At 36.3% G+C, this 16,738-nt stretch overlaps 1 protein-coding gene across 1 annotated transcript in view; it reads right to left on the bottom strand.

Annotated features, from left to right (window-relative positions):
• Positions 1 to 309: 309 nt before the first annotated feature.
• LOC149424697 (chitin-binding domain protein cbd-1-like) overlaps positions 310 to 16,738 on the bottom strand; it is a 53,845-nt gene continuing 37,416 nt past the window's right edge. Inside the window, exon 2 of the mRNA XM_089631467.1 lies at positions 310 to 3,016. Coding sequence (XP_089487593.1) covers positions 1,062 to 3,016 — 1,955 coding nt within the window. The 3' untranslated portion in view covers positions 310 to 1,061. The remainder of the gene's footprint in view (positions 3,017 to 16,738) is intronic.

The following is a 16,738-nucleotide window of genomic DNA, read 5'->3' as shown; positions in this document are numbered from 1 at the left end:
TATATTATGTACTCTTCAAAGTGTGCTTTTGCATTGTTATTTCAAACCGATCTCCTCGCTTTTATTGACAATTTTGTATTATGTATTTTTGACCTGTCAAAAACTCACGCCTCTTACGACTTCAATAACTTTCTATAAATTAAAGTAAGTGACTTACAATGTTGTTTACATGAGTAATTTGCCATGAGTCACTCGCATAAGTGACTTATGAGAAAAAAATGTGTGTGTAAAGCAAGCCTATGAATGGTTATCTTAGGAAGTTCATGCAATGCAATAAAACAAAAAAATATATTTCATAATTTATTGTTATTTATTTGAGTAAAAAAATATAATTTATTAAATATTAATCTTATTGTTTCGTCGATGTAAATCCGTCTTTGCTTAATATATTTGGCCCCTTTCTGGAAGTGACAAAAATTCTGCGGTGATTTCAAACTAAAAATAATATTTTTGTAGAATCATTCCCAAACATTGGGAAAAATCTGATTTAATTTCTAGTGATGTACAAATACATAATACAGCCAAACATCAAATGCGACTTCCGGATGACTTACGGTATGCGGTGGTAGAAACAGTGGCAATATTCACTTTACTTACAGTAACTTAATATACTAACTATTAACTAAATGTATAAATATCGAGGAGGCTTATAATAAATTACATACAGATATAAAATAAGTACATATCAAAATTTGAGACTTATAAATGTTGAACACATTTTTTTCACAAAAATAAATATTTCACTTTCATATTGTTGACTTTAGGAACATTTGTACTTAGTCTACTAATAAATAAATAATATTACACATGACACAATCCGATCGTCCTGACCAACACCCTGGAAGTCCAATATCTGTAACAGTTGAAGGCTGTGTCTCGTCAAATTAAAAAATATATTGTCAATCGTCACACGACTTTGTCAACAAATATTATTGACTCTCTTGTATTGAGATAACGAGAGTAAACTTCAACAAGCGTACTCCATTAACTTTACTGAGGTATTTGTTTGTGGGGAAAAAAGTCACCTGTTATTGGATGCCTCGGGGCGAAGGGGTGAGCAGTCATACGGTGTTGTTGCAATGGTTCTGCGAGCACTCGTCCGGGCAGGGGAATGTGTCCTCTGGGACACACAGCTGTCCATTAAACACCTTGTTCCCCTCGCATTGCAGGGTGCTCTTCCTCTTGTCGGTGCAGATGTGGTAAGTTTTGCAGCGCGATGGCAGGTCCAGGAAGAACCCGTCTCGCTCACAAGTGATGGCTTGTGAGGAGCAGTTCCTCACGGCACAGGAGTCCAGTCCATCAAACACTTGGCCGGATGGACACGTGTAGTGGTCTATGACTTTATAGTCTGTACATTTGAAATATTTCCTGCATTTAGTTCCACTCTGGACATAGTGGCCGTCTGGATTGTAGAGGCACGGGTTATTGCCTCGACCCACTGGGCACTGATACTCCTTGGTATTGACGCAGCTTTGGCCGTTATAAATTTTGCTTCCTGAACATTGTATAGTAGTCAACTTTTCTCCATTTTCACAGAAAAAGTATTTTCTACAGTTAGACTGGACGTCTTGATGGTAGCCGTTTGACTTTCCCTTGCAATCTTCAGATAGGAATGGACATTTGTAGTCCTCTGCACTTACGCACTTTTCTCCATTGAACATTTGAGACTCGTTACATAAATAAATGACTTTGTAGCCGTTAGTGCACATGTAATAAGCCCTGCAGCCACCGCTAGTCTGCGGGTAATACCCATCTGACTTAAAGTCACAGGAATCTTTTTCCAAGCTCGGACAGGTGTAGGTCTCTGAGCGAACGCACTGTTCTCCGTCGAATATTAACCCCGGAGAGCAGCTAAAACTCATCTTCATTCCTCGCTTGCAGTGGTAATAGTTCTTGCAGTCAGAATCTCTGTTGCGGTCCTGATAGTATCCAGATGCCTTTTCTGCGCAGCCCGACCACAGCTCGGGACCCTCGCAGCGAAAGTCGCTAGACTTGACACACAACTTGCCGTTCCACACCTCATCATCGCCGCAAGACTCTCGAAGCATCACTCGCTCTGACGAGCAGTAGATGTACGAAGAGCAATCCTTGTAATCTCGGTAGAATCCGTCTTCTCGCTTGGAGCAAGGGTTTTTCTCTGCAGACACTGGGCATTTGTAAGTTGTAGACGGTACACATGACTGACCATCGAAGAGACTTCCATCTGGACACATGGCAACTAGAAGACTGCTTTGATTTAAACAGTAAAAATACTCTCGGCAGCCGGAAGCCAGGTCCACGTGAAAGCCATTGTCTCGGTGTGAGCAGCCATCTACACAAGGAGTGGTGGCAGCTGGGGAGCACTTCTCTCCGTCAAAGTGGAAGGCTTCGGGACAACGCACGGAGGCCTTGGTCTCGCCGTCCTTGCAGAGCACGTAGTCACGGCAGCGCACGGCCGAAGCGGGGTGGCGTCCGTCCGGCAGGTGCGCGCAGCGGTCCTTGCCGGTGATGGGGAAGGCCACGGAGGTGGAGCGCGGGCTAGGACAGCGCGCGGGGACGTCGCCCGAACTGTCTACAGCGGCCAGGCTGCCCCCCGAGCACAGCAGGGACCGGCGGCAGCTCTGCGTGCTGTCGGGGTGTCGGCCGTCGCGCTGTCCCGTGCACACGGGCTCGTAGCACACCCCGGCAGCGGGGGAGCAGTCCTGCTTCTTGGTGTCGAACCAGGTGCCCGAGGGACAGACGAAGTTAGCGGCGACCCCGCCCCCGCACTTGTAGTAGAACTGGCACTGTGTGCCGGGGGCGGCGTATTGTGCGGTGTCGCGGGGCGCACACAGGTGCCGCACGCAAGGCACGTCGGTCTGCGGCAGGCACTCGCGCACGGCGGGCTGGAAGGCCGTACCGGGGGGGCAGCTGTAGGAGGTCTTCACGCTGCCCTCGGAGCAGCGGTAGTACTGCTGGCAGCCGCTGGTGTAGTTGGCCTGCAAACCGTCTCCGATGCAATCGGGACTTTCCGGTATGTGATTAGCGGCTATCAAACCTGTAAAAAAATCTTATTTTTAATCACATTTTAAAATCTTAAATTAATAATAATTTGTGTCTCGTTCTTTCATTAGTTTTCTAACTGTAACCAATGTGATGATAGGAGCAATGAATATATTGTGTCAACCCAATTTCAAATTCCTGTAAAGTACGTCCCTTAGCACCCTGTATAATATTACCGTGTAACATTTATTTTTGTGATATTATTGGGCGAAGAAACGAATAAAGGGATGGTTTTGTGTGCTATTCGAAGAAGCTGATTTCGGAGCTATGTAGTTATTTATAATATTTAGAAGACGAGAATTCCTCAATTATTTTCAACGCCAGGTTACTAAAACTTACCGAGTACCCTACTCAATAATAATAATAAAAATAATTGATAACTAATCGATTGAATTAACACGAACCTTTATTATCCACGTGAAACGAGTTAACGTTCTCCAACACGAACGTAAACAAACAACTTTTTGCGCAAAATTATAGCTATAAGTGACTACATAAATAATGGTCTCGTAATATTTTATTTAAAAAATCAGGAAACAGCATCTTCTATCATATTATCGGTGTATCCGGATACCCAGTGTTTACACGTAACTTGATCAAACACCAGTGATTCTAAAAATGTGCCTTCTGAATAGTTTTTAGTTTTCTCTCGAAGTCATTCTTCCCGAATATTTTTATTTCAATGTCTATTCTACATTAACATCTGCCGCGATGGTGGATACAATGAAGATATCTAAAACTCTGACTTGAGAAGTAGTACTAAAAGCCTCAACCCCCCTTTCTAAACAAAATGGCATGATTTTTGTAACACACGAGGTGTTCGGGGGTAAAGTGCAGAGTGCAGTAACTTTGTGAGGTGATTCTACTAAACAGGATAGAGATTATTTTCAGGTAAAAATGTTGATATGTGTGTACGAGAATTGACTTTGAAAAAGTTTTCTTTCTACCATCTTCATGCAGAATCACTTTCCGAAGGTTCTGTCCTTTATATCTGGACAGTGTGTATCTGGATATCGCATTCCATCAAAGGGAATAAATATGTTCCAATTAAAAAATAATTTTCGAAATTTTTATATTTGCTTGTCTGATTTCCGTGGAAAAGGAAAAGATGAAAGGAAAAGATTTTGAAGGCTGAAAATATCCTAGTAAAAGCATTTAAAGCTCAATAGGAAATAAACTAATCAAGGTGACATCACACACACTTTACAATATTTAAGATTAGTAGTGTCAGTATCTTTCGTTTTTTGATATTTAACAAAAGTTATTTTATTATTTATTATCTACTAATAATCAGAAAAAGGCATTCGAAACAGCTCGCTGACAGAGCAGTTCGCTTTTCAAGATAAGCGAATCTTATTTTTTTTAATACATAAGTAATTTGTTTAAAAATGTTTATTCAAAAACAATGTTACAAATTTACAGAAGATATAGTAATTATTTCAACTAATTTATACGTAATATGTACCATTATAATAAAGCTAGACTTGTGTGTGTGTGGGGATGTGCCATTTAGTTGGTTATTTTTTATGTAGGTATACGCCAAAGTATTCCGTTTATATTTTCAGTGTGTGTTTTTAATGAGAATTTTAAAATCTTTGTTGTTATTTACATTTCGGATACTTTCTGGTAATGCATTAAAAAATTTTACTCCAAGATATTTATAGTTGAATTGCCCCATTGTTTTTTTTACATTTAGGAATTGGGAGTTTGATGAAATTGACGTTTATCAGAGTAATCTATTGTTTTTAAATTGTGCATTTTTAATTAGAATATTATCTTTGTAAATTTGTAATGTTGCTTGGTAGAAGTATAACGTATTCAGTTTTCTGACTTTAAATTCTTTAACCAAAAGTTCTGATGAATATGTATATGGTTTATTTTTGTGTTATGTAAAGCTGTTGTGTGTGTTTTTTTTATAAGTTCCACCTCATCCTACAATGCCATACTGTATTATTGATCGGCAGAAAGCAAAGTATGTCATTCTGAGTAAATCTTTATTTAGTATATGTCTTAGACTTCTAAAGATGTTATGATTATCTAAATGTATATTAGTTTCCTCACTCTTGTCTCAGGGGGTGTAACTCCGATCGAAAATTGGAACAACCGAAATATTGTGTCGTCATATGTTTGCGTAACTACATCCACCAATGAAAAACTCAGAAAGTCTGTGGAATAAACTTTCAGAGTTTTTCATTGGTGTATATTATATTATAAGTAGGCTCTGAATGAGAATTTACTTTCTATATATTGATATATCTATGGTTTTTTAGGACCAATTTGTTTCATACAAAAAGCTCGAAGATATCGATATAGTGAATGGTTTATTTATGTGTGTAGACCATTTTAGGCATTGGTCTACTGTAATGCCCAAGTATTTTATTTCGGCTTAAGTTATTGCAGTTATGTTGTTGTATATTTGTCCTAGACTGGATGATAATTTGTATTGCTTTAGGCGTTTCTTGTTGTTTTATGCTAATTAGTATTTAATAAGTTTTTCGAATTTAGTGTTAAAAAATGTATATAAAACCATTTTGTTATTAGTTTATCCTTAGTATGTTTATAATAACTGAAATAATAAAATTAGTATTGTCCATCTCGCAAATAACTTAAATCAGATTATATTTCCACCTCGAAGGATTTATTTATTTAATATCCATGGTATAAATATACCAAACAACAATAATTTCGTGATACAAAATACGAGAATAAGCAAATACTAGAAATAATAAAAAACAAGTAACTGGCAATTTGATCGTAAAATGACGACAGAAAGTATAAAATAAATACAAGCTCTAGAAGGATATACAAGTAGCATATACGAGTAGATACAAAATAAAATAAACAAGTATAAGCAGACTTAGGTTAAATTAATATTGATTGAGAAGATATGATAGTATTTCCTTCTTGTACCTACATTCCGTGCAGTTAAATAGATTCGCCACATGCGATCGTGCAAGCGAGTGCTTGAAATGCTCAGCCCTGGTATTGTTACATTTAAACAGTATTTTGGAACGAGTAGCTCTCTTAGGTGTATGAAATTCAATGAGGTTAATTAAATCAGGACTGTCTACACAACCATTTACAGTTTGAACATACGTTAAAGAAGAAGAAAGAAGAGGTTCCTGGTAAAAGAAAACTATTCAGAATCGAAATGGCTTTAGCTATGTCAAGTGGGCACTAGTAGGTACTTCACAACCTTTCTTTTCTACGTCTTCTTTCTCTCCCCGCTTCCTTCAGTTGCACAACATTCTAATAATTCTAATGCAACATCCTAATTGGCGTTGACTCTTTTCTACTGGGCAGTGGCAGATGGGAATTTTGTGCGTTTTTTAAATTCATACAATTTTAAAAAACACGAGTCGGAGGTTTTGATATTCGCTGAAAGTCGAGAGCGAGTTAGCGGACTCGACCGATAGAATTGATCGCCATCGAAGGCTGACGGGACATCATAATTTAAGCGGTAAACATGGCGCGCTAATCACGTTTTAAATATTGATCGTCGCTGAAGATCAGTTAACTCTGTCTGGGGGTAATGGAGAACGATCTGGCGCCTATTCAATAATATCATATTTGGGTTCTAAGCGTGTCCGGGTAGACTGATACTTCAAACTAACTTGCTGCTGCCATCTCCCATTCACTCCATTCCACCGCATTGTTCTCAGTCTCTAGGAGTTCCTGATGCGAATAACTTGTGATCTTCTTGTGTCTTGCTATGTACTACGCCGACGCGTCGTGACTCGCGACTCGGCAAAGTTCAAGCGCACTTTTACAATGCAAATCGAGATGGTGTTGGTTGGGTTAGGTTAGGTTAGGTTAAACGGAGATGGTTGGTTGGATGTGCACCGAGAAGTCTGAAAGTCAAATGCTCTAAACCTCATTCCGTAGCGGGGAGAGGACATTCATTTTTAAATGGAACTAACCCGAAAACAATCGGAACCTAATATTATTAGTTATTAGTAGGTAGGTAGGTACCTACTAATAACTAACCTAATTAATCTACACAGTATTTTTAAAGTTAACAAATAATTTCCATTGAGTTATTGTTAGTTATTTGTTATTGACGTTCATTAGGACAAATTGAATAATTACTTATTTGAAATAATAAAAAAACGCCACAAAATAAAAGGTTTATAATTAAGTTATTCCAGTTAAGTTATATTTAAGGTATTCACGTGCCTAATTACCAGAGATGTGCAAAATGGGTACCCAAAACCATTTGAAATGCAAAATAGAAATGGGTCAAAACTTTTCCATTTGAAAATGCAAAATGCAAAATGGTTTTTAGAAAAGCATTTCAAATGCAAAATACCTATTTTCAAAATGCATTGAAAATGCAAAATGGTTTCTAATGTCAAACAATTAAAATAATTATAGAATTTAAAATTTTTTTTGTCATTTAATAATGGACATCAATGTAGAACAAACAACACTAATACTTCTTTTCTTCGTTGCGGACGTGTTTTAACCGCTCCGGTTTGTTTGATCCTTTCAGAAGGTTTCCCTTGCTAAGAGATCGCTGAAAATTGTTCAGCATCCGTGTTTTATATAGTGCTTACCTTCTTATTTCACGAAATGTGCGTAACTTCTACCGTTTAGCCGGAATTTGCAATTATTATAGCATTTTAAACCGATTAATTTTTAAAAGTGAAGCTAGAACGAAGATTTCTCAATGCAGTCGAAGATTTTATACCTGACTCAAGTGTCAAGTGGTGTTGGGATTTACGGGACCTTTTCAACCGAGGATGTCTGCATGGAGGACAGATAAGCCATATTTTGTTTAAAGTTTTTGTCTTTGTTTTTATTTTTTCTGTTTTTGTTTATGTATTTTGTTACAGATGACACTCATAAACTTCACTTTGACTTTGGTTCAAGATTTTGCTTATGATAGCCTGCGATAAGCGAGCCCTAAGGGTCTGAGACAGAGGTGTGAAATCGTCGGATCACGACAATAGAAAGAATGTATTGGAGCCAGGAAGGAGTCTGAAAGGGTCGAGAGGATGCACTAGGTGGCATGAAAGGCTGGGAGGTGACTGGAGAGACTAAGGTAAACTAGGATGAGGTGATTTTGCACAGCGGTGCTGCCAAGGTCTGTTATCTGTGTGAGGATGTTGTGTCGGCGCTCTTTATTGGCAGCAGACACATGTCAGCGCTATATTAGCGGCGGACACATGCCTGAACGGATGACGAGCCTCGTGCTGGCACAGTTGGTGGACGGGGTGGTCTCTCTCCCTGCAGCAGCTGGTACAGTTCCTTCGCTACCTAGGACTCTTGCAGCAGAGTCTCCATCTTCTGTCTTCGTCGAGCGTCACAGCGGTGCTGCCAAGGTTTGTTGTCTATGTGAGGATGTTGTGTCAGCGCTCTTTATTGGCAGCAGATACATGTCAGCGCTATATTGGCGGCAGACACATGCCTGAACGGATGACGAACCTCGTGCTGGCACAGTTGGTCTAAATAACAAATGTAGATCCTAGGAAATAAATTGTACAGCGCCCTTGAGGTGATTTTTCACAAAAACGGCGCTATACAAATTATCCAATTATTATTATTATTATTATTATTATTATTATTACATGATGGTAAATCCAAAAACCACAAAAAAATTGCGCGGGACTAATGTTGCCAACGTAAAAACATAGAAACTGCTATCTAACATTTAATATTACAGCGTCATGGCCCCATGTTCAGTATTTGAATCAGTATTTTTTGTAATGGTATCACTCAATTGCCAGGGAGCAACTTGACAAATGTAAATTATCTCTCATAGCGAGGTTGAGGAACGACTGATATTTGGGGCTTATGAAAAAAAGATGAGTGGAGATAGTAGGAAGAATGTTGCAAAAAAGCATTTAAAATGGAAAATGCATTGAGAAAAGCATTTAAAATGCAAAATGGAAAATACCCATTTGAAATGGATTTATTTGAAATAAAGCATATCTCTGCTAATTACAAATTTTATGATTTGAGAGGAAATTTCGGTTTTGATTTTTTTGAACGCGATGTCTACTTTTCACAGAACTACTAATAAAAAGCAAAAAAGCTAAACCATGGCTAAACACAAAAAACGACAAATTTTACGAGGGGCCGAGCTAATTTCAGTGGGGAATTGAAGAATGATTTTACATAATAGAATATCGAATCAAATGAGAAATTCGATAGGATCAATGTAGACGTAAGACTTTAGTAGAATCACAAAAATGTATCAACAAAGCTTGGTTTTAATAGACCCAATCGGTTACTTTCGAGTTAAAAGGGGCCTGACGCATTTCGTCACAAATATCAAAATACTACCTTCACTACGTTCCGTGCCTACCCACTGCATATCTATATCTTCATTGCTACAACACTAGTCTACATAGAGCGCGGGAACTGGGTGACCTATCAAGGGCGTGCTCTACCCAAAACCAAACACAAATACCTTGCTGATCGTTCCACAGCAGAGGTTCTCAAGCTTTTTTGCGCCGTAGACCACTCTTTTTCCGTAGACCACCTGTCGAATATTGAATTTTCCTAAAGATATTTGTTGTGTCTCCGGGGTTTACATCACACCAAAGATATTAGAAGAACGAGATATGCTATGTTGTCCGTCGGACCGTAGGCGGAGTACTACCTAATTAGGGTACTTTGAACGGTATCGGGACGTGTACGCACAGAAATCTGTTCTATGTATTAGTGCGGCTACCTTAGCGTGAGCGAAGGTGTGCAGTAGTATTGGTGAACAAAACCGGCGACACTCGGCAAAACAATTCCACACAGTACGAACTGCTCATAGCACATCTCGTTCTTCTAATATCTTTGCATCACACACTCTCTTATTATGTGAGGTTCCCACCTTAATTATTATACACTCGGGTCATCTATGGGTAACCTAATAGACTACTACTAGTATCATCTGTGTGTGAGCTTTTACATTAATATCAAGGATATTTCACTACTTAGGTCAAATGTGTTTTAAATTTTTCTTTTTAAAATCCCTTTCACCAGGTATAAATAAGGAAAAGTTCAACAACTTTCTTTAATAAGTTCTAATTAAGCCCATTAAGTTCTTTATTATTGCTTATTCCGATCAGTTATTTTTGTCATAATATATGATATCCGAATCTTCAATGTCACCGTATGGATCTATAATCCAGTGTGGTATTTTGAAAGTCAAACATCCTCAAACCTAGTTTTGTGAAGTATATTTACGTTGTGACGTTTGTCAAAGGCATGTTGGGAACTGGGAAAATTCGCGACTTCCAATGTGCAACGTTTTGCTTCAATATAATTCTTGATAAAGTGCGGACCGCACCACCATATTGAGGCATCAGCATTTGTATCTGCTACTATTTTTTTTGAAGGTTTTTTCATCATTCGTTAATTGATGCAGAGTACGAATTGCTAAAAAAGGGGCACGTGTGACCGTCTGCAGTTCAAATTCGTTTATAGAATGATTAGGCGATTTTATCTGAAGAAAAATAACGTATACTCTATTTACATATCTCAATAAACAATTTTATGATACATCAAATAAGTAATTTCTGTATTTTGTAGACAAAATCTGGGTTGGGTGTATTATGTCGTTTGAATATGTAAATTGAATTCATCCGAAAGTTGACGGTTACTCGACGTAATTTCGTGGACCCCCAATTTTCTTTTGCTGACGTGGACTCCAATCAAGTAGAAATCGCAGCAAAGAGTCCATACAGACCACTTTGGGAACCTCTGCTCTAGAGTCTAGGATGTTTCCACTATACGCGCTGTTCTATTATATATGCATCATGTAGTTATACGGCTTCATTTATTTTTGTTTATTGATGTGTAGTTATTTAAAATCGGCCACCCACTCCACGCCAGCAACGCTGTTAGAACAATTGAACAATAATGGCAAATTGGAGATCGAAACAATCGGCAACTAAATAGCAATGCAGGTACTTGAGACTTGTTGGTCATTTCTCCGGTTGAGCCTAGATTCATAGGTGACCTACACGACGAGGTAAAACAATTGCTCGGTTATTAATATGCCTAGTTTCTCTTCTCTTTCATGTGCATATTCGCGTTGTACATAAAACGGTAATTTAGTATAGTTTCAGAGATTAGTTTTGATATGTTTGCCTACAAATATTTTTCAGCGTGTTTCTAATGTATTGAAATCGAGCATTCCTGATACAGGGATGGATAGTACCTAAGTATATTTCTTAATATATAATTAACGCATAAACCTCTTTTGTACCTTTTCTATTTCTAGGATATGGTTTTTTCAGAAGGGGCCCAAATAATGAAGCTATATTCCAGGATACTGCGAACAAAGGCTTCATATTGTAATTCCGTTAGTAAATGATCTCGCATTACGACGAACAAATCGAAGTATTTCATTTTTGTCAGATACGAGTATATGGGATTTCGCTATTAATGTCTAAAAATCTGTTACATGATAGTGTAGTAATTCAAATATTACAATAGTTAACATGGTTTCTCTTACATTTTAGGACTTTTTATACGGGTTATTCATTATAATCATAGACATATGAATAATTCCTATGTCTGTGATTATAATGTTGTCTTTTGCGGACACCGGGCGGGCGGGCTGAATGGATATGATTTGTGTACAAATCTACAGTTTTATTCCGAGACTGATGAAATTTTGCACACTTGACCTTCAAAACAAGAGGAAGGTTACTGTCTACATCAGATTTCTAAAAACTTTGTATAAAGCCCGTGCAAAATAAAAATACGTGGAATGTCTAAAGGTCGAACGTTGCGCGTTGGTCGACCATGCATCCATCAAAAGAAGCATTATGATTTTACCGATTATAGTCGTTTCTATAAATATAGTCGTTAATCAATATTGACATCTCAGATTTATTAATAAATTACCATATTTAATTATATTAACGTAGGCGCAATATAATACCTTCTATAATATTTGCTCAAGAGGGGAATCCCAAAGTCTTTGAACCGATGTTATTGGCCGAACTCTTGTGTCGAGATCGTCAAGTATACAGACGGTGCTCTTAAGCCAAATTAAATAAAATATAATTAGCCATACAAAATATTAATATAACAGCGCAGAGTCGTGAAAAATCACGGGAAAAATATTTTTAATATAATATAGTAAAAAATAAATTATAATTAAAAGGAAATATACAATTTGTCTAAAGATACGTCACAATTGGTTTTTCGAAGTTTCTTTGGGCTGGTACTTACCATAATATGAACTGCTCGGGTGTAGACCATGTTAACTAACATTTTTACAAAAAATAGTTTTATTCGTGCAAATGGTTTTTTATGACGTCTTCTTGTGCTGGGGATCACTCTCGTAGTAGTACGAGTGTTTTAACAGACAATTTTGGCTATGTAATCAATGGTATCTGATATACTGTTTCATGTAAAGAATGGTAAGTGATGCAAGATGGCAGATGGCCGACACATCAAATTCTGTGTCCTCACAATTTTTGGATGAAGTGATTGCAAACATTATACATTCTGTGTATTCTTTTGACAGCGATGACAGTGTAACAGATCTCGTGTTTTCTGTCGAAAACAATAACCCATAAATAAACCACCCACTAATAACCCAAACTCTTCAAGTAGTGAAGATATGACCACAATAAGATGTTGATGCATTTTTAGCCTGTTTCATATAAAGCATGTTAAGTGTTTTCAACTAACACGTTCTACACGCTACAACTTGGCTTTAAAAGGCTTTTATTGATGTCTACTTGCACATGCCATTGCTTACGTGATTTTTTTAAAATTTCATAACATGTCATGTTATCAATCGATTACATATACTGTGATTCACGAGGATCCGGATGATTAATCGTGGATGAAAAATTATATCATTTTTGAACTAACATTAATATCACTTTTAATATACTTTGTACTATTATTTTATTCATTTTGTGCACTTATTAAAGATTTGCAACATATACATATGTTATATACCATAAATTGGCTCTTGTGTTCATGTAAAAGATGGTAACCAACATTTTTTCCCAATTTAGGTTTAATTTATTTTTTTATATTTTGTTTCAAATCATATTGCTTCAATGACCATAACTTTGTACTGCCATATAATAAAAGTTTAATAAGGAATATAGACGACTCTAAATTTTTTACGAATTATGTTATTTTTATGCATTCAAACATTCAAAATGATATATTATCTCAAAACTTGTTTTTGTCAGTTAACATGGTCTACACCTGAGTAGATAATATGTTTTTGTCAGGTAAAATGGTCTACACCCGAGTAGCTCGTATGTTTTTGTCAGGTAACATGGTCTACACCCGAGTAGCTCATATGTTTTTGTCAGGTAACATGGTCTACACCCGAGTAGCTCATATGTTTTTGTCAGTTAACATGGTCTACATGAGCAGCTTATATGTTGAAAAAATGCGATCAAAATAAACACGACGATATTTATTTATTTATTTTTTATTAATAAATATTTACACGATTATGCAGTACATTTCCTTTTGACTATCACACTAGGCTAATGCCCGTGTTGTGGTAGTACATTTAATATTATATTTGAAAAAAAATCATTACTGAACAAAGAAATTTTCTGAACAAAAAATCTTTACTGTCAAAGTTAGCCATCTATTCAGAGTTAGCCATCTATTCAGAGTTAGCCATCTAGTCAGAGTTAGCCATCTATTCAGAGTTAGCCATCTATTCAGAATTAGCCATCTAGTCAGAGTTAGCCATCTATTCAGAATTAGCCATCTAGTAAGAGTTAGCCGTCTAGTCAAACTGAGGCTTGTTTGGATAGTAAAGTGGTAAAGTGGATGCAGCAGATCATCGAAAGTGGAAACCGAACACAAACACATTTACAGACAGATGAAATGCCAAAAGTAAAAAATATAAACATAATTCGATTCTTTCTTCACGAAGAAAAATAACTATTGATAATTTATTGAATCTCTTCTAATAATTCGTGAACCGGTTAAAACGAGATTGCAGGCCCTTAATTGATAGGTTTCCTGATAAGCTTAGTAAAAAACGAATGAATTATCACGATGTCGGAATAGGTTCATAAAAATCCTAATATTTTCGCCTTTCGTGTTCCGATAAATTAGGAATTTACTAAAAGTTTATCAGGTAACGGCCTGCAATCCCGTTTTTATCCGGATATATTTTTTTAAATATTTAAATTAATATTAAAAGTGGTGCATAAAAAGCGTTTAATTTTCAGAAAGTGATTTTGAATTAATTAGCAATACTTATTTCTCTCCGTGTGGAATAGCTCCCCGTGGTAGGAAACGACAGAAACAGAAAGAAGTCTACGAAGTTCCACGGACCATGGGCGTCTGGGTCTGGCGCTACCAGTGCTATGAACTTTGCTGAGGACGGAGAGATCCTGAAGATTGTGACCCTCAATTGTGATGCTCAGTGAGAAAACATCAGCTGGAGAAGTTAATGAATATCTGATTATGTCTCATTAGGAAATACCTGTGATAGAGATGGGAGAGAAAATCCCTTCTTTGATAGCTGTCTAGCCGGATATGCACCTTAATTACAGAACAACTATGCACCTAATGATAATCGACAAATAATAATTATTGCTTCAAGTGACTGTCCGTGTAATAGCCAAGTATTAAATGAGCTCATGAGTGAATTTTCAGTACAAACAAAGTAAGATACACGTTGAACGGGTTTACAATGCGACTTGAGTGACAAATTGAATGTGGGGTTACCTTAATAAGGTTATTGAAAAGGTTGCCGGACCTATCGCATTAACATTGAAATAAAAATTAAAACAAATGCCTTCACATTTCATTCCAACAGCCATCGGATATTTATGCACGCGGCTGTGACCACCCGCTGATGTCAAAATAATAAATTAATTAAAATTCCTCAAAGTCCGAATATTTTATCAACTATTGATCTGTTGCGGAATTTTCACGTTTGGTTTGTTGGCAAAAGAGATAATTCCGCTTTATATGCGGCTAACGAGGTTTTTAATAGTGTTTTGATCTTTTTGACATGAATGCAGACGGATCTTATCTGTTTTAATCGACTGAATGAACTCCCGTGGAATCACATGGCGACAGGGGACAGGCGACAGGCGACATTTGGCGACATTTGGCGACACCTTGATCCGGTACACAACGGGAGGAAATTCCGATATCATTGTTGCAAGGACGAAGAATAACTGAAAACGAGTTTCGTTTTACCAAATAGCTGAATATTTATTACACATTAGACAAATATATCCGGGAAATCTTTTATACTAATGTTTATTTCTGAAATTTAATCGTTATTTATATTATGACCTTATTTTTCAAATGGACAAAAATTCTTTAACAAAGGAGGATGTACATATTTTCATTGTTTATTAACAAACACGTTAAAATGACGCCTTTGATGTAGATAGTATATTGATCTCTCATATGAAATTGGCAGATAGTTGTATGTCACAGTCAAATAAAATTAGTTATTTTAATTCGTTAAATTAACTTACACGAGAAATATTATAGGTACACATATTTTTGGATAACTTAAAAAACTGACATACTTTTTTTAATTAGCCAGAAAATGTAGGTATTTTACGTATAGATTATTTTAATGCAGTTTTAGCATGTATAGTGTTTTGTGGTGTTTTTTAGAAACTCGAAATTGAAACGTCTTTTTATGGTTAAATTTTGCATTAGATTGCTAGCAAGAAGGGGATTACCGTTTCATCAACTCTTTACTAAATATCGTTAATTCATTATTTTTTTTTATTTTTTTTTTGTATTTTTCGGCTTTCCGTCTTGTGTTTTTCAGATTTTTATACTTTTCTTTTTTTTTCTTATATCTTAGCCACAAAACAGGCACACTGTTTTTCACGTATCTTTAATGAGTATTTATTTGGTTTTTCTAGTATATATATATATATATATGTAGAATAATGTTCTCGGTTTACCCGCGTAAAGTAGTCCTTAAAAGGACTTTTTAATTTCTGACGTTTCGGACAGATCTCACTGTCCATCTTCAGTGAGATCTGTCCGAAACGTCAGAAATTAAAAAGTCCTTTTAAGGACTACTTTACGCGGGTAAACCGAGAACATTATTCTACATCTTACACCCGTGAAAACCTTAACCATAACATATATATATATATATATATGAAATACGGTAGGATTAAATTGCAAGATATGCTCTGTAAATTATATAAAAGACATATTTACGGATCCATTATTTAACATGTTATAGGTGTGAAAAAATCACGGTGTCTTTTTAAATTCTACGTAACGCAAATGTCCAGAGATTTTTTCTCTATTTAAATAAGTCGTGTTTTATTCAATACTTTAACAACATTCGCTTATGCCTGTTAATTACAATCGTTTTTATTACTTAAATACATAAATTTGAATTTGAATTTTGTTTTCGTAAAAGAATGCATGTAAATCTTGGAAGTTTAAATTAACCTACTTTTCGGCATCCGATTGAGCTGAAACTTAGTAGATGACAATGCATTCTATCAACTTTTGGTGGCAATCACGCACACACACGAGGACATATATACATTTTTTCGCAATTCAATAACATTTTGGCGTTAAGGCGAAACTTAATGCTAAATCACTATTCCAGTAAGCTTTATTAGGAATTGGTTTACATTAAAGCTTTGCCCATCGTTTCCCTTGAGTAGAATTAAAATATAAATATTAATTCTTCAATAAAAAAAATATAAATTTAAACTACTAATAAACGCATTTTTTCAATAGAATTGAATGAACGCATAAAAGAAAGAAG

Source organism: Hesperophylax consimilis, chromosome 4 (genome assembly GCF_061612785.1).
Source record: "Hesperophylax consimilis isolate HC1 chromosome 4, BYU_Hcon_1.0, whole genome shotgun sequence".
Lineage (NCBI taxonomy): Eukaryota > Metazoa > Arthropoda > Insecta > Trichoptera > Limnephilidae > Hesperophylax > Hesperophylax consimilis.
Note: the sequence above shows the minus strand (reverse complement) of the source record. Positions and strands in the feature narration are given on the sequence as shown.